Source organism: Oncorhynchus tshawytscha, unplaced genomic scaffold (genome assembly GCF_018296145.1).
Source record: "Oncorhynchus tshawytscha isolate Ot180627B unplaced genomic scaffold, Otsh_v2.0 Un_contig_2949_pilon_pilon, whole genome shotgun sequence".
Lineage (NCBI taxonomy): Eukaryota > Metazoa > Chordata > Actinopteri > Salmoniformes > Salmonidae > Oncorhynchus > Oncorhynchus tshawytscha.
Genome location: NW_024609743.1, coordinates 258,436 through 277,529, shown reverse-complemented (window position 1 = coordinate 277,529; position 19,094 = coordinate 258,436). Strand labels below are relative to the sequence as shown.

Sequence of the window (19,094 nt, the reverse complement as noted above, 5' to 3'; positions counted from 1 at the left end):
GGTTTAGTAACCTAATCCTATCAGGACTGGGAGGGGGGGTTTAGTAACCTAATCCTATCAGGACTGGGAGGGGGGTTTAGTAACCTAATCCCATCAGGACTGGGAGGGGGGGGTGGGGTTTAGTAACCTAATCCCATCAGGACTGGGAGGGGGGTTTAGTAACCTAATCCTATCAGGACTGGGAGGGGTGGGACTGGGAGGGGGGTTTAGTAACCTAATCCCATCAGGACTGGGAGGGGGGGGGAAGCCAGAGAGCTGGTCAAAACAACCCATGGAAAGGGAGGGGGGGTTAGTAACCTTTCCCATCAGGACTGGGGGGGGACTAGAGAGCTGGTCAAAACAACTGGAAAGGGAGGGGTGAGGGGACTACTCTCCTATCCTATCACACAGGGTGTGGGTGTGTCCTCTTTAATCAGGGTGTTTCTGTGGGTGTGTCCTCTTTAATCAGGGTGTTTCTGTGGGTGTGTCCTCTAATCAGGGTGTTTCTGTGGGTGTGTCCTCTAATCAGGGTGTTTCTGTGGGCGTGTCCTCTTTAATCAGGGTGTTTCTGTGGGCGTGTCCTCTTTAATCAGGGTGTTTCTGTGGGCGTGTCCTCTTTAATCAGGGTGTTTCTGTGGGTGTGTCCTCTTTAATCAGGGTGTTTCTGTGGGTGTGTCCTGCAGGTGTGTTTTCCCTTCTGATGCAGCTGTGTCCTGGGGTCTCCTCCCCTCTGAGCAGAAAGGGGTGTGTCTCCCTCAGAAGAAAGGGGTGTGTCTCCCTCAGAAGAAAGGGGCGTGTCTTGCTCAGTGGGCGTTCCCATCTCTGCTTCAGCTGTCTCTTGAATTGTTGTTTCGGTTTCAGTCTCCTCCTCCTCTTCCTCCATCGCCGACCCTTCCACTTCCTCCTTTGGCTCCTCCCCTTCTCTCTTCTCTAGCCCCTCCTCCTCCTCCTCCTCCTCCTCTCTGATAGCCGTATCAGTGCCGAGGTGTGTGTGTGAGCCGAGTGCGTGCAGGTGGTCAGCCGGGGGCAGCAGGGTCAGTGACTCGACGCTCAGAGAGTCTGTGTTGTCGTCGGTCAGTAGAGAGATGTTAGGCTGGGAGGCAGGGGTGAGGCTGGGGGCGAGGACAGACGGGACAGGGGAACAAGACCCGGTTAACTCTCCTCCTCTTCCTCCTGCCTCTCCACCGGAGACCGAAGAAGGAGGGGTGTGCTCCAAGAACGTCTCCTCATCTGAGGAGGAAGAGGGGTTAATGTTAGCTCAACCAGTTAGCTGCAGCTACAGACGACCGCTATCTAAGCCTAGCATCTAGAGCTAACGATCGCTACAGACGGCCGCTATCTAAGCCTAGCATCTAGAGCTAACGATCGCTACCGACGGCCGCTATCTAAGCCTAGCATCTAGAGCTAACGATCGCTACCGACGACCGCTATCTAAGCCTAGCATCTAGAGCTAACGATCGCTACCGACGACCGCTATCTAAGCCTAGCATCTAGAGCTAACGATCGCTATATCTAAGCCTAGCATCTAGAGCTAACGATCGCTACCGACGACCGCTATCTAAGCCTAGCATCTAGAGCTAACGATCGCTACCGACGACCGCTATCTAAGCCTAGCATCTAGAGCTAACGATCGCTACCGACGACCGCTATCTAAGCCTAGCATCTAGAGCTAACGATCGCTACCGACGACCGCTATCTAAGCCTAGCATCTAGAGCTAACGATCGCTACCGACGACCGCTATCTAAGCCTAGCATCTAGAGCTAACGATAGCTACCGACGACCGCTATCTAAGCCTAGCATCTAGAGCTAACGATAGCTACCGACGACCGCTATCTAAGCCTAGCATCTAGAGCTAACGATAGCTACCGACGACCGCTATCTAAGCCTAGCATCTAGAGCTAACGATAGCTACCGACGACCGCTATCTAAGCCTAGCATCTAGAGCTAACGATAGCTACCGACGACCGCTATCTAAGCCTAGCATCTAGAGCTAACGATAGCTACCGACGACCGCTATCTAAGCCTAGCATCTAGAGCTAACGATAGCTACCGACGACCGCTATCTAAGCCTAGCATCTAGAGCTAACGATAGCTACCGACGACCGCTATCTAAGCCTAGCATCTAGAGCTAACGATAGCTACCGACGACCGCTATCTAAGCCTAGCATCTAGAGCTAACGATAGCTACCGACGACCGCTATCTAAGCCTAGCATCTAGAGCTAACGATAGCTACCGACGACCGCTATCTAAGCCTAGCATCTAGAGCTAACGATAGCTACCGACGACCGCTATCTAAGCCTAGCATCTAGAGCTAACGATAGCTACCTGACGACCGCTATCTAAGCCTAGCATCTAGAGCTAACGATAGCTACAGACGACCGCTATCTAAGCCTAGCATCTAGAGCTAACGATAGCTACAGACGACCGCTATCTAAGCCTAGCATCTAGAGCTAACGATAGCTACAGACGACCGCTATCTAAGCCTAGCATCTAGAGCTAACGATAGCTACAGACGACCGCTATCTAAGCCTAGCATCTAGAGCTAACGATAGCTACAGACGACCGCTATCTAAGCCTAGCATCTACAGCTAACGATAGCTGTGTGACGACCTGCTATCTAAGCTGTTAGCATCTAGAGCTACTGATAGCTATGTGCTATCTAAGCCTAGCATCTAGAGCTGATATAGTACAGGTGTGTGTGTCTAAGTTACCTCTAGGGCTGTTGGCTGATATAGTACTGGTGTGTGTGTGTGTGTGTTACCTGTAGGGCTGTTGGCTGATATAGTACTGGCTGTGTGTGTGTGTGTTACCTGTAGGGCTGTTGGCTGATATAGTACTGGTGTGTGTGTGTGTGTTACCTGTAGGGCTGTTGGCTGATATAGTACTGGTGTGTGTGTGTGTGTGTGTGTGTGTTACCTGTAGGGCTGTTGGCTGATATAGTACTGGTGTGTGTGTGTGTGTGTTACCTGTAGGGCTGTTGGCTGATATAGTACTGGTGTGTGTGTGTGTGTACCTGTGTGTTGGCTGATATAGTACTGGTGTGTGTGTGTGTGTGTTACCTGTAGGGCTGTTGGCTGATATAGTACTGGTGTGTGTGTGTGTGTGTTACCTGTAGGGCTGTTGGCTGATATAGTACTGGTGTGTGTGTGTGTGTGTGTGTTACCTGTAGGGCTGTTGGCTGATATAGTACTGGTGTGTGTGTGTGTGTGTGTGTACCTGTAGGGCTGTTGGCTGATATAGTACTGTGTGTGTGTGTGTTACCTGTAGGGCTGTTGGCTGATATAGTACTGGTGTGTGTGTGTTACCTGTAGGGCTGTTGGCTGATATAGTACTGGTGTGTGTGTGTGTGTTACCTGTAGGGCTGTTGGCTGATATAGTACTGGTGTGTGTGTGTGTGTGTGTTACCTGTAGGGCTGTTGGCTGATATAGTACTGGTGTGTGTGTGTGTGTGTAGGGCTGTTGGCTGACTGTGTGGGCTGTGGCTGATATATCGTACTGTGTGTGTGTGTGTGTACCTGTAGGGCTGTTGGCTGATATCGTACTGGTGTGTGTGTGTGTGTTACCTGTAGGGCTGTTGGCTGATATGTACTGGTGTGTGTGTGTGTGTTACCTGTAGGGCTGTTGGCTGATATAGTACTGGTGTGTGTGTGTGTGTGTGTTACCTGTAGGGCTGTTGGCTGATATAGTACTGGTGTGTGTGTGTGTGTGTAGGGCTGTTGGCTGATATAGTACTGTGTGTGTGTGTGTGTTACCTGTAGGGCTGTTGGCTGATATCGTACTGGTGTGTGTGTGTGTGTGTTACCTGTAGGGCTGTTGGCTGATATCGTACTGGTGTGTGTGTGTGTGTGTTACCTGTAGGGCTGTTGGCTGATATCGTACTGGTGTGTGTGTGTGTGTGTGTTACCTGTAGGGCTGTTGGCTGATATCGTACTGGTGTGTGTGTGTGTGTGTGTACCTGTAGGGCTGTTGGCTGATATAGTACTGGTGTGTGTGTGTGTGTGTGTTACCTGTAGGGCTGTTGGCTGATATCGTACTGTGTGTGGTGTGTGTGTGTGTGTGTGTGTGTAGGGCTGTTACCTGTAGGGCTGTTGGCTGATATCGTACTGGTGTGTGTGTGTGTGTGTGTGTTACCTGTAGGGCTGTTGGCTGATATCGTACTGGCTGTAACAGAGTCACATCGTCCGGTGCTGCCTGAGGAGGGTGGGGAGGGGGAGGAGAGGGGTGACGGGCTGTGCTGAGAGACACAGTGGGCCACCGCAAACCCTGCAATACAACACACACACACACACACACACACACATACGTGTAATTGTGTAATATTTTTTCAGAATAACAATTAGATTGTGTTGGTATGTCAATAAACACACGGATGCAGGACACACTGAGGTAAACAGAACAACACATTCCTGAGTGCTAGACACTTAAGTCTCTCTGTCTCTGTCCCAGTCTCTCTCTGGGTGCTAGACACTTAAGTCTCTCTGTCTCTGTCCCAGTCTCTCTCTGGGTGCTAGACACTTAAGTCTCTCTGTCTCTGTCCCAGTCTCTCTCTCTCTCCTCTCTGTCTCTCTCTCTGTCCCAGTCTCTCTCTCCCCTCTCTGTCTCTGTCCCAGTCTCTCTCTCTCCCTCTCCCAGTCTCTCTCTCTCTCTCTCTCTCTCTGGGTGCTAGGGTCTCTCTGTCTCTGTCCCAGTCTCTCTGGGTGCTAGACACTTAAGTCTCTCTGTCTCTGTCCCAGTCTCTCTCTCTGTCCCAGTCTCTCTCTCTGTCCCAGTCTCTCTCTCTGCTCTCTGTCTCTGTCCCAGTCTCTCTCTCCCTCTCTCTGTCTCTGTCCCAGTCTCTCTCTGTCTCCAGTCTCTCTCTCTCTCTCTCTGGGTGCTAGACACTTAAGTCTCTCTGTCCCAGTCTCTCTCTGTCTCCAGTCTCTGGGTCTCACTTAAGTCTCTCTGTCTCTGTCCCAGTCTCTCTCTGTCCCAGTCTCTCTCCCAGTCTCTCTCTCTCCCTCTCTCTGTCTCTCTCTCCCAGTCTCTCTCTCTCTCTCTCTCTCTGTCCCAGTCTCTCTCTCTCCTCTGTCTCTGTCTCTGTCCCAGTCTCTCTCTCCCTCTCCCAGTCTCTCTCCTCTCTCTCTCTCTCTCTGGGTGCTAGACACTTAAGTCTCTCTGTCCCAGTCTCTCTGCCTCTGTCCCAGTCTCTCTGCCTCTGTCCCAGTCTCTCTGCCTCTGTCCCAGTCTCTCTGCCTCTGTCCCAGTCTCTCTGCCTCTGTCCCAGTCTCTCTGTCTCTGTCCCAGTCTCTCTGTCTCTGTCCCAGTCTCTCTGTCTCTGTCCCAGTCTCTCTGTCTCTGTCCCAGTCTCTCTGTCTCTGTCCCAGTCTCTCTGTCTCTGTCTCTGTCCCAGTCTCTCTCTCTGGGTGCTAGACACGTAAGTCTCTCTGTCTCTGTCTGTCTCACTCTACCAGTCTCTCTCTCTCCCTCCCTCTCCCTGTCTCTCTGTCTCTGTCCCAGTCTCTCTCTGGGTGCTAGACACTAAACAGTCTCTCTCTCTCTCTCTCTCTGGGTGCTAGACACTAAACAGTCTCTCTCTCTCTGGGTGCTAGACACTAAACAGTCTCTCTCTCTCTCTGGGTGCTAGACACTAAACAGTCTCTCTCTCTCTGGGTGCTAGACACTAAACAGTCTCTCTCTCTCTGGGTGCTAGACACTAAACAGTCTCTCTCTCTCTCTGGGTGCTAGACACTAAACAGTCTCTCTCTCTCTCTGGGTGCTAGACACTAAACAGTCTCTCTCTCTCTCTGGGTGCTAGACACTAAACAGTCTCTCTCTCTCTGGGTGCTAGACACTAAACAGTCTCTCTCTCTCTCTGGGTGCTAGACACTAAACAGTCTCTCTCTCTCTGGGTGCTAGACACTAAACAGTCTCTCTCTCTCTCTGGGTGCTAGACACTAAACAGTCTCTCTCTCTCTCTCTCTCTCTCTCTGGGTGCTAGACACTAAACAGTCTCTCTCTCTCTCTGGGTGCTAGACACTAAACAGTTCTCTCTCTCTGGGTGCTAGACACTAAACAGTCTCTCTCTCTCTGGGTGCTAGACACTAAACAGTCTCTCTCTCTCTCTCTGGGTGCTAGACACTAAACAGTCTCTCTCTCTCTCTCTGTGGTGCTAGACACTAAACAGTCTCTCTCTCTCTGGGTGCTAGACACTAAACAGTCTCTCTCTCTCTGGGTGCTAGACACTAAACAGTCTCTCTCTCTCTCTTTCTGTGTGTGTGCTAGACACTAAACATCCAACCTACAGAACGACATTACCCAGTGTGTGTTACACCCAGCTTTATTCTGAAATCGATTAAATAAAACAGGGTTTTTTTGTTGTTGAAATGTTTGGAAATGTATATAAAAAAAAAAACACAGAAATAGCTGTTTTACATAAGTATTCAGACCCTTTGCGATCAGACTCGAAATTGAACTCAGGTGCTTCCTGTTTCCATTGATCATCCTTGAGATGTTTCTACAACTTGATTGGAGTCCACCTGTGGTAAATTCAACTGATTGGACAGGATTTGGAAAGGCAAGATTGAACTCTGTGGCCTGAATGCCAAGCGTCATGTCTGGAGGAAACCTGGTACCATCCCTACGGTGAAGCATGGTGGTGGCAGCATCATGTCTGGAGGAAACCTGGCACCATCCCTACGGTGAAGCATGGTGGTGGCAGCATCATGTCTGGAGGAAACCTGGTACCATCCCTACGGTGAAGCATGGTGGTGGCAGCATCATGTCTGGAGGAAACCTGGCACCATCCCTACGGTGAAGCATGGTGGTGGCAGCATCATGTCTGGAGGAAACCTGGTACCATCCCTACGGTGAAGCATGGTGGTGGCAGCATCATGTCTGGAGGAAACCTGGCACCATCCCTATGGTGAAGCATGGTGGTGGCAGCATCATGTCTGGAGGAAACCTGTCCCTGGAGGTGAAGCATGGTGGTGGCAGCATCATGTCTGGACCATCCCATCCGGTGAAGCATGGTGGTGGCAGCGTCATGTCTGGAGGAAACCTGGTACCATCCCTACGGTGAAGCATGGTGGTGGCAGCATCATGTCTGGAGGAAACCTGGTACCATCCCTACGGTGAAGCATGGTGGTGGCAGCATCATGTATGGAGGAAACCTGGTACCATCCCTACGGTGAAGCATGGTGGTGGCAGCATCATGTCTGGAGGAAACCTGGCACCATCCCTACGGTGAAGCATGGTGGTGGCAGCATCATGTCTGGAGGAAACCTGGCAACATCCCTACGGTGAAGCATGGTGGTGGCAGCATCATGTCTGGAGGAAACCTGGCACCATCCCTATGGTGAAGCATGGTGGTGGCAGCATCATGTCTGGAGGAAACCTGGCACCATCCCTATGGTGAAGCATGGTGGTGGCAGCATCATGCTGTGGGGATGTTTTTTCAGCGGCAGGGACTGGGAGACTAGTCAGGATCGAGGAAAGATGAACGGAGCAAAGTACAGAGAGATCCTTGATGAAAACCTGTTCCAGAGCCCTCAGGATATCAGACTGGGGCGTAGCACACAGCCAAGACAACGCAGGAGTGGCTTCGAACAAGTCTCTAAATGTCCATGAATGACTCAGCCAGAGTCCGGACTTTAACCTGTTCGAACATCTCTGGAGAGACTTGAGAATAGCCGTGCAGCGACGCACCCCATCCAACCTGACAGAGCTTGAGAGGATCTGCAGAGAAGAATGGGAGAAACTCCCCAAATACAGGTGTGCCAAGCTTGTAGGGTGAAACCCAAGATGACTCAAGGCTGTAATCGCTGCCAAAAGGTGCTTCAACAAAGTACTGAGTAAAGGGTCTGAATAGTACTGAGTAAAGGGTCTGAATACTACTGAGTAAAGGGTCTGAATACTACTGAGTAAAGGGTCTGAATACTACTGAGTAAAGGGTCTGAATACTACTGAGTAAAGGGTCTGAATACTACTGAGTGAAGGGTCTGAATACTACTGAGTGAAGGGTCTGAATACTACTGAGTAAAGGGTCTGAATACTACTGAGTAAAGGGTCTGAATACTACTGAGTAAAGGGTCTGAATACTACTGAGTAAAGGGTCTGAATACTACTGAGTGAAGGGTCTGAATACTACTGAGTGAAGGGTCTGAATACTACTGAGTGAAGGGTCTGAATACTACTGAGTAAAGGGTCTGAATACTACTGAGTGAAGGGTCTGAATACTACTGAGTGAAGGGTCTGAATACTACTGAGTAAAGGGTCTGAATACTACTGAGTAAAGGGTCTGAATACTACTGAGTGAAGGGTCTGAATACTACTGAGTGAAGGGTCTGAATACTACTGAGTAAAGGGTCTGAATACTACTGAGTAAAGGGTCTGAATACTACTGAGTAAAGGGTCTGAATACTACTGAGTAAAGGGTCTGAATACTACTGAGTAAAGGGTCTGAATACTACTGAGTGAAGGGTCTGAATACTACTGAGTAAAGGGTCTGAATACTACTGAGTAAAGGGTCTGAATACTACTGAGTAAAGGGTCTGAATACTACTGAGTAAAGGGTCTGAATACTACTGAGTAAAGGGTCTGAATACTACTGAGTAAAGGGTCTGAATACTTATGTAACTGATATTTCAGATATTTTTATTGATTATACATTTGCAAAAATTAAAATGTTTTTTCCTTCATCATTATGGGGTATTGTGATGTCATTACGGGGTATTGTGATGTCATTACATGTCATTACGGGGTATTGTGATGTCATTACGGGGTATTGTGATGTCATGTGATGTCATTACGGGGTATTGTGATGTCATTACGGAGTATTGTGATGTAGGTTGATGAGGGGGATTGAATCCATTTTAGAATAAGGCTGTAACGTAACAAGATGTGGAGAAGGAGTCTGAATACACTGTCCAGCCTACACAGATTAAGAGGAAATTCCACCACTTAGTTACATAGCAACCAACCCCATTCTAGGACACTAAAACTCCTTCTGTTACAGCTGAAATGATACCAACCCCATTCTAGGACACTAAAACTCCTTCTGTTAAAGCTGAAATGATACCAACCCCATTCTAGGACACTAAAACTCCTTCTGTTACAGCTGAAATGATACCAACCCCATTCTAGGACACTAAAACTCCTTCTGTTACAGCTGAAATGATACCAACCCCATTCTAGGACACTAAACTCCTTCTGTTACAGCTGAAATGATACCAACCCCATTCTAGGACACTAAACCCCTTCTGTTACAGCTGAAATGATACCAACCCCATTCTAGGACACTAAAACTCCTTCTGTTACAGCTGAAATGATACCAACCCCATTCTAGGACACTAAAACTCCTTCTGTTACAGCTGAAATGATACCAACCCCATTCTAGGACACTAAAACTCCTTCTGTTACAGCTGAAATGATACCAACCCCATTCTAGGACACTAAAACTCCTTCTGTTACAGCTGAAATGATACCAACCCCATTCTAGGACACTAAAACTCCTTCTGTTACAGCTGAAATGATACCAACCCCATTCTAGGACACTAAACTCCTTCTGTTACAGCTGAAATGATACCAACCCCATTCTAGGACACTAAAACTCCTTCTGTTACAGCTGAAATGATACCAACCCCATTCTAGGACACTAAAACTCCTTCTGTTACAGCTGAAATGATACCAACCCCATTCTAGGACACTAAAACTCCTTCTGTTACAGCTGAAATGATACCAACCCCATTCTAGGACACTAAAACTCCTTCTGTTACAGCTGAAATGATACCAACCCCATTCTAGGACACTAAACCCCTTCTGTTACAGCTGAAATGATACCGACACACTAAACCCCTTCTGTTACAGCTGAAATGATACCAACCCCATTCTAGGACACTAAACTCCTTCTGTTACAGCTGAAATGATACCAACCCCATTCTAGGACACTAAAACTCCTTCTGTTACAGCTGAAATGATACCAACCCCATTCTAGGACACTAAAACTCCTTCTGTTACAGCTGAAATGATACCAACCCCATTCTAGGACACTAAAACCCCTTCTGTTACAGCTGAAATGATACCAACCCCATTCTAGGACACTAAAACTCCTTCTGTTACAGCTGAAATGATACCAACCCCATTCTAGGACACTAAACCCCTTCTGTTACAGCTGAAATGATACCAACCCCATTCTAGGACACTAAAACCCCTTCTGTTACAGCTGAAATGATACCAACCCCATTCTAGGACACTAAAACCCTTCTGTTACAGCTGAAATGATACCAACCCCATTCTAGGACACTAAAACTCCTTCTGTTACAGCTGAAATGATACCAACCCCATTCTAGGACACTAAACCCCTTCTGTTAAAGCTGAAATGATACCGACACACTAAACCCCTTCTGTTACAGCTGAAATGATACCAACCCCATTCTAGGACACTAAACTCCTTCTGTTACAGCTGAAATGATACCAACCCCATTCTAGGACACTAAAACTCCTTCTGTTAAAGCTGAAATGATACCGACACACTAAACCCCTTCTGTTACAGCTGAAATGATACCAACCCCATTCTAGGACACTAAACTCCTTCTGTTACAGCTGAAATGATACCAACCCCATTCTAGGACACACTAAACCCCTTCTGTTAAAGCTGAAATGATACCGACACACTAAACTCCTTCTGTTACAGCTGAAATGATACCAACCCCATTCTAGGACACTAAACCCCTTCTGTTACAGCTGAAATGATACCAACCCCATTCTAGGACACTAAACCCCTTCTGTTACAGCTGAAATGATACCAACCCCATTCTAGGACACTAAACCCCTTCTGTTAAAGCTGAAATGATACCAACCCCATTCTAGGACACACTAAACCCCTTCTGTTACAGCTGAAATGATACCAACCCCATTCTAGGACACTAAACCCCTTCTGTTAAAGCTGAAATGATACCAACCCCATTCTAGGACACTAAACCCCTTCTGTTAAAGCTGAAATGATACCAACCCCATTCTAGGACACTAAACCCCTTCTGTTAAAGCTGAAATGATACCAACCCCATTCTAGGACACTAAACCCCTTCTGTTAAAGCTGAAATGATTACACACTAAACTCCTTCTGTTACAGCTGAAATGATACCAACCCCATTCTAGGACACTAAACCCCTTCTGTTACAGCTGAAATGATACCAACCCCATTCTAGGACACTAAACTCCTTCTGTTACAGCTGAAATGATACCAACCCCATTCTAGGACACTAAAACCCCTTCTGTTAAAGCTGAAATGATACCAACCCCATTCTAGGACACTAAAACTCCTTCTGTTACAGCTGAAATGATACCAACCCCATTCTAGGACACTAAACCCCTTCTGTTTAAAGCTGAAATGATACCAACCCCATTCTAGGACACTAAACCCCTTCTGTTAAAGCTGAAATGATATGATAAACTCCTTCTGTTACAGCTGAAATGATACCCCCCATTCTAGGACACTAAACCCCTTCTGTTACAGCTGAAATGATACCAACCCCATTCTAGGACACTAAAACTCCTTCTGTTACAGCTGAAATGATACCAACCCCATTCTAGGACACTAAAACTCCTTCTGTTACAGCTGAAATGATACCAACCCCATTCTAGGACACACTAAACCTCTTCGAGCTGAACATACACTTGGTGTGTTTGTTGGGGTTCGTTTCTTTGTTCCTTGTCAATCAATGGCTCATTGGTGAAATTAGCATTTAGACAATATCTTTAAGTAAATAATTTAATCATCATTTATAAACGCAATTGAAGACAACGCAACGTTTCCCAGTAAGTTCCAAAAAATAGAAAAAGCTCTCAAGTTGCTTTTATTAAACCCGAAGTCCAGCCCTTGTGATGTCACTGCATACCTCATTACCTTCTACTCATCAGACCAAGCCCATGCATACACAGCTATATAAAGTTGACTTATAGTGGAATGTCTGACTCGTCTCTTATCTCTTACACTCCCCTGTAGAGTTCTGTCTTCACAGTGACACAGAGAGTTTCTTTATAAGAGGCAGAGAGACTGGAAAACAACAGTGCAACAATATTAAACCTCTATAATGAATATATATATATATTGTTAATCTGTAGTCTAGGACCCTATAAATGTAAGGGGGAGGGGTCTTATAACCCCTCCCCTTCTATTAATACAACATAAGCATAATCAATTATTCTAATAAATCAAACATTTGGTTCAGCCCCTATCATGACCCCTAGGTGAACCCCTGACATGCTTCTGTACATTATTGTGTGTAACAGGAAGTGAATGTACAGTAGGTAGGTGTGTAACAGGAAGTGAATGTACAGTAGGTAGGGGTGTAACAGGAAGTGAATGTACAGTAGGTAGGTGTGTAACAGGAAGTGAATGTACAGTAGGTGTGTAACAGGAAGTGTGTATTACCTGGAACTTTGTCAACGGAGGCGAACACAGATCTCTGTGCGGTGGGGTCGTTGGGCGCTCGACGCGATTGGTCGTAGAAGCGGAAAGGGAGTTGACCTCCGGCAGCAGTGTTTCCTGTCTGGCCGAAGCCCAGAACCTCTGACGAACTGGGCTGGACAGGAAGGTCTAGTAACGCTAGAACACATAGAGATGTTAGAGAGGGAGGTGTGTCCTCTGAGTGGCTTTCTCTCTCTGTCTCTCTCTCTCCTGGTGTGTCTCCCTGTCTCTCTCTCCTGGTGTGTCTCCCTGTCTCTCTCTCCTGGTGTGTCTCCCTGTCTCTCTCTCCTGGTGTGTCTCCCTGTCTCTCTCTCCTGGTGTGTCTCCCTGTCAAATCTCTCCAGGTGTCTCTCTGTCAAATCTCTCTCTCTATGGGTGTCTCCCTGTCTCTCTCTCCAGTATGTCTCAATCTTTCTCTCTCCCCTCCACCTCTATCTCTCTGTCTCTCTCTCTCTCTCTCTACCTGCTATCCTCTGTGTCTCTCTCTCTCTCTACCTGCTATCCTCTGTGTCTCTCTCTCTCTCTCTACCTGCTATCCTCTGTGTCTCTGTGTCTCTCTCTCTACCTGCTATCCTCTGTGTCTCTCTCTCTCTCTCTACCTGCTATCCTCTGTGTCTCTCTCTCTCTCTCTCTACCTGCTATCCTCTGTGTCTCTCTCTCTCTACCTGCTATCCTCTGTGTCTCTCTCTCTCTCTACCTGCTATCCTCTGTGTCTCTCTCTCTCTCTACCTGCTATCCTCTGTGTCTCTCTCTCTCTCTACCTGCTATCCTCTGTGTCTCTCTCTCTACCTGCTATCCTCTGTGTCTCTCTCTCTACCTGCTATCCTCTGTGTCTCTCTCTCTACCTGCTATCCTCTGTGTCTCTCTCTCTACCTGCTATCCTCTGTGTCTCTCTCTCTACCTGCTATCCTCTGTGTCTCTCTCTCTACCTGCTATCCTCTGTGTCTCTCTCTCTACCTGCTATCCTCTGTGTCTCTCTCTCTACCTGCTATCCTCTGTGTCTCTCTCTCTACCTGCTATCCTCTGTGTCTCTCTCTCTACCTGCTATCCTCTGTGTCTCTCTCTCTACCTGCTATCCTCTGTGTCTCTCTCTCTACCTGCTATCCTCTGTGTCTCTCTCTCTACCTGCTATCCTCTGTGTCTCTCTCTCTACCTGCTATCCTCTGTGTCTCTCTCTCTACCTGCTATCCTCTGTGTCTCTCTCTCTACCTGCTATCCTCTGTGTCTCTCTCTCTACCTGCTATCCTCTGTGTCTCTCTCTCTACCTGCTATCCTCTGTGTCTCTCTCTCTACCTGCTATCCTCTGTGTCTCTCTCTCTACCTGCTATCCTCTGTCTCTCTCTCTACCTGCTATCCTCTCTCTCTCTCTACCTGCTATCCTCTGTGTCTCTCTCTACCTGCTATCCTCTGTGTCTCTCTCTTTACCTGCTATCCTCTGTGTCTCTCCCTACCTGCTATCCTCTGTGTCTCTCTCTCTACCTGCTATCCTCTGTGTCTCTCTCTCTACCTGCTATCCTCTGTGTCTCTCTCTCTACCTGCTATCCTCTGTGTCTCTCTCTCTACCTGCTATCCTCTGTGTCTCTCTCTCTACCTGCTATCCTCTGTGTCTCTCTCTCTACCTGCTATCCTCTGTGTCTCTCTCTCTACCTGCTATCCTCTGTCTCTCTCTCTCTACCTGCTATCCTCTGTGTCTCTCTCTCTACCTGCTATCCTCTGTGTCTCTCTCTCTACCTGCTATCCTCTGTGTCTCTCTCTCTACCTGCTATCCTCTGTGTCTCTCTCTCTACCTGCTATCCTCTCTCTCTCTCTACCTGCTATCCTCTCTCTCTCTCTACCTGCTATCCTCTGTGTCTCTCTCTTTACCTGCTATCCTCTGTGTCTCTCTCTACCTGCTATCCCCCTGTGTCTCTCCTACCTGCTATCCTCTGTGTCTCTCTCTCTACCTGCTATCCTCTGTGTCTCTCTCTCTACCTGCTATCCTCTGTCTCTCTCTCTACCTGCTATCCTCTGTGTCTCTCTCTCTACCTGCTATCCTCTGTCTCTCTCTCTACCTGCTATCCTCTGTGTCTCTCTCTACCTGCTATCCTCTGTGTCTCTCTCTCTCTACCTGCTATCCTCTGTCTCTCTCTCTCTACCTGCTATCCTCTGTGTCTCTCTCTCTCTACCTGCTATCCTCTGTGTCTCTCTCTCCTCTACCTGCTATCCTCTGTGTCTCTCTCTACCTGCTATCCTCTCTCTCTCTCTCTACCTGCTATCCTCTGTCTCTCTCTCTACCTGCTATCCTCTGTGTCTCTCTCTCTACCTGCTATCCTCTGTGTCTCTCTCTCTACCTGCTATCCTCTGTGTCTCTCTCTCTACCTGCTATCCTCTGTGTCTCTCTACCTGCTATCCTGCTATCCTCTGTGTCTCTCTCTCTACCTGCTATCCTCTGTGTCTCTCTCTCTACCTGCTATCCTCTGTGTCTCTCTCTCTACCTGCTATCCTCTGTGTCTCTCTCTCTACCTGCTATCCTCTGTCTCTCTCTCTACCTGCTATCCTCTGTCTCTCTCTCTACCTGCTATCCTCTGTGTCTCTCTCTCTCTACCTGCTATCCTCTGTGTCTCTCTCTCTACCTGCTATCCTCTGTGTCTCTCTCTCTACCTGCTATCCTCTGTCTCTCTCTACCTGCTATCCTCTGTGTCTCTCTCTCTGCTACCTGCTATCCTCTGTGTCTCTCTCTCTCTACCTGCTATCCTCTCTACCTGTGTCTCTCTCTACCTGCTATCCTCTGTGTCTCTCTCTACCTGCTATCCTCTGTGTCTCTCTCTCTACCTGCTATCCTCTGTGTCTCTCTCTCTCTCTACCTGCTATCCCCTCTGTCTCTCTCTCTACCTGCTATCCTCTGTGTCTCTCTCTCTACCTGCTATCCTCTGTGCCTCTCTACCTGCTATCCTCTGTGTCTTCATACGTCTGGCCTGTATCCTGCCCTTGGCCAGGCGTTGCTTAGCGATGATGCAGCGGATGTGGTCGGCGAATATGAAGTTTGCCTGCAGGATGGGGAGGGGCTTGGCGTGGGGGTTGGACGAGGGTTTGTGGATGATAATGTTTAAAGCTCTGCTGTCATCCTCTACCCCAGACACCTGCATGTCCTGGGGGAGGAAGAGAGAGAGAGAGAGACGGTGTTACAGTCTTGTAATGCCAGGTGCAACAGAGAGAGAGAGAGAGAGAGATAGTTAAAACACTGTATATATATATAATATGCTTGTTTATTTTATCTTTTGTACTTTAACCATTTGTACATTGTTACAACACTGTATATATATATATATATATATAATATGACATATGTAATGTCTTTATTGTTTTGAAACTTCTGTATGTGTAATGTTTACTGTTCATTTTGATTGTTTTTCACTTCATATATTATCTACCTCACTTGCTTTGGCAATGTTAACAAATGTTTCCCATGCCAATAAAGCCCTTGAATTGAATTGAGAGAGACGGGGAGGGAGGGAGAGAGAGACGGGGAGGGAGGGAGAGAGAGACGGGAGGGAGGGAGAGAGAGACGGGGAGGGAGGGAGAGAGAGACGGGGAGGGAGGGAGAGAGAGAACGGGGAGGGAGGGAGAGAGAGACGGGGAGGGAGGAGAGAGAGAGGGAGAGAGAGAGGGAGGGAGGGAGAGAGAGACGGGGAGGGAGGGAGAGAGACGGGGAGGGAGGGAGAGAGAGACGGGGAGGGAGGGAGAGAGAGACGGGGAGGGAGGGAGAGAGAGACGGGGAGGGAGGGAGAGAGAGACGGGAGGGAGGGAGAGAGAGACGGGGAGGGAGGGAGAGAGAGACGGGGAGGGAGGGAGAGAGAGACGGGGGGGAGGGAGAGGGAGAGAGAGAGAGACGGGGAGGGAGGGAGAGAGAGAGGGGAGGGAGGGGAGAGAGAGACGGGGAGGGAGGGAGAGAGAGACTCTTTAGGGAGAGAGAGACGGGGAGGGAGGGAGAGAGAGAGAGAGAGGGGAGGAGGGAGAGAGAGGGGAGGGAGGGAGAGAGAGAGAGGAGGGAGGGAGAGAGAGAGGGGAGGGAGGGAGAGAGAGGGGAGGGAGGGAGAGAGAGGAGGGAGGGAGAGAGAGAGAGACGGGGGAGGGAGAGGGAGAGAGAGACGGGGAGGAGAGAGAGAGAGAGAGACGGGGAGAGGAGGGAGAGAGAGACGGGGAGGGAGGGAGAGAGAGACGGGGGAGGGAGGGAGAGAGAGACGGGGAGGGAGGGAGAGAGAGACGGGGAGGGAGAGAGAGAGAGACGGGGAGGGAGAGAGAGAGAGACGGGAGGGAGGGAGAGAGAGAGGGGAGGGAGGAGAGAGAGAGGGGGAGGGATGGAGAGAGAGACGGGGAGGGAGAGGAGAGAGACGGGGAGGGAGGGAGAGAGAGACGGGAGGGAGGGAGAGAGAGACGGGGAGGGAGAGAGAGAGAGACGGGGAGGGAGAGAGAGAGAGACGGGGAGGGAGAGAGAGAGACGGGGAGGGAGAGAGAGAGAGACGGGGAGGGAGAGAGAGAGACGGGAGGGAGAGAGAGAGACGGGGAGGGAGAGAGAGAGAGACGGGGAGGGAGGAGAGAGAGACGGGGAGGGAGGAGAGAGAGAGACGGGGAGGGAGGGAGAGAGAGACGGGGAGGAGAGACGGGGAGGGAGGGAGAGAGAGACGGGGAGGGAGGAGAGAGAGACGGGGAGGGAGGGAGAGAGAGACGGGGAGGGAGGGAGAGAGAGACGGGGGGAGGGAGAGAGAGACGGGAGGGAGAGAGAGACGGGGAGGGAGGGAGAGAGAGACGGGGAGGGAGGGAGAGAGAGACGGGGAGGGAGGGAGAGAGAGATGGGGAGGGAGACAGAGATGGGGAGGGAGGGAGAGAGAGATGGGGAGGGAGGGAGAGAGAGAGAGGGGAGGGAGAGGAGATGGAGGGAGAGAGATGGGGAGGGAGGGAGAGAGAGAGACGGGGAGGGAGGGAGAGAGAGACAGGGAGGGAGAACACCTAGTAGTCTTACCTGTAACAGACCAGCGAACTTGACCACTCCCCAGCCCAAACGTTTAGTTTCAGGTTCAACCAGACTCATCTGGTAAACATCCACCGCCAGGAACCGTTGAGCCTGACCTCCTTCCTTACTGACCACCATACAGGCTATCAGATCACTGTTATCTACAGAGAGAGAGACCACAACACAACCATACAGGCTATCAGATCACTGTTATCTACAGAGAGAGAGAGACCACAACACAACCATACAGGCTATCAGATCACTGTTATCTACAGAGAGACCACAACACAACCACACAGGCTATCAGATCACTGTTATCTACAGAGAGACCACAACACAACCACACAGGCTATCAGATCACTGTTATCTACAGAGAGAGAGAGACCACAACACAACCACACAGGCTATCAGATCACTGTTATCTACAGAGAGACCACAACACAACCATACAGGCTATCAGATCACTGTTATCTACAGAGAGACCACAACACAACCACACAGGCTATCAGATCACTGTTATCTACAGAGAGACCACAACACAACCACACAGGCTATCAGATCACTGTTATCTACAGAGAGACACACAACACAACCACACAGGCTATCAGATCACTGTTATCTACAGAGAGAGAGACCACAACACAACCACACAGGCTATCAGATCACTGTTATCTACAGAGAGAGAGATCACCTACACCACAACACAACCATACAGGCTATCAGATCACTGTTATCTACAGAGAGAGAGAGAACCACAACCAACCATACAGGCTATCAGATCACTGTTATCTACAGAGAGACCACAACACAACCACACAGGCTATCAGATCACTGTTATCTACAGAGAGACCACAACACAACCACACAGGCTATCAGATCACTGTTATCTACAGAGAGACCACAACACAACCATACAGGCTATCAGATCACTGTTATCTACAGAGAGACCACAGGCTATCAGAGATCTACAGAGAGACCACAACACAACCACACAGGCTATCAGGTTATCTACAGAGAGACCACAACACAACCATACAGGCTATCAGATCACTGTTATCTACAGAGAGAGACCACAACACAACCATACAGGCTATCAGATCACTGTTATCTACAGAGAGAGAGACCACAACACAACCACACAGGCTATCAGATCACTGTTATCTACAGAGAGACCACAACACAACCACACAGGCTATCAGATCACTTATCTACAGAGAGACCACAACACAACCACACAGGCTATCAGATCACTGTTATCTACAGAGAGAGAGACCACAACACAACCACACAGGCTATCAGATCACTGTTATCTACAGAGAGAGACCACAACACAACCACACAGGCTATCAGATCACTGTTATCTACAGAGAGACCACAACACAACCAACAGGCTATCAGATCACTGTTATCTACAGAGAGAGAGACCACAACACAACCATACAGGCTATCAGATCACTGTTATCTACAGAGAGAGAGAGAGAGACCACAACAACCACAACCCAACATAACCACAACGTTCTCACTAGGACTGTGATTACGTAGCTTGTCCCGCTGCATTATAATGAACGCACAGACAGGAAGTCTCTTTCTGGATCAGGAAGTCTGCTAAATGACACAACACGTCTGACTCACCAACCTTACAGACTAATCAGGATAATGTTTCCGAACAAAACACATA

General features: G+C 48.8%; 1 protein-coding gene across 1 annotated transcript in view; it reads right to left on the bottom strand.

The window, feature by feature from the left end:
• Window positions 1-628: 628 nt before the first annotated feature.
• Window positions 629-19,094, bottom strand: part of clec16a (C-type lectin domain containing 16A) — a 111,510-nt gene continuing 93,044 nt past the window's right edge. Inside the window, exons 20-24 of the mRNA XM_042317485.1 lie at window positions 17,426-17,577; window positions 15,350-15,554; window positions 12,391-12,564; window positions 4,113-4,244; window positions 629-1,209 (exon numbers count right to left, since the gene is read on the bottom strand). Coding sequence (XP_042173419.1) covers window positions 629-1,209; window positions 4,113-4,244; window positions 12,391-12,564; window positions 15,350-15,554; window positions 17,426-17,577 — 1,244 coding nt within the window. The remainder of the gene's footprint in view (window positions 1,210-4,112; window positions 4,245-12,390; window positions 12,565-15,349; window positions 15,555-17,425; window positions 17,578-19,094) is intronic.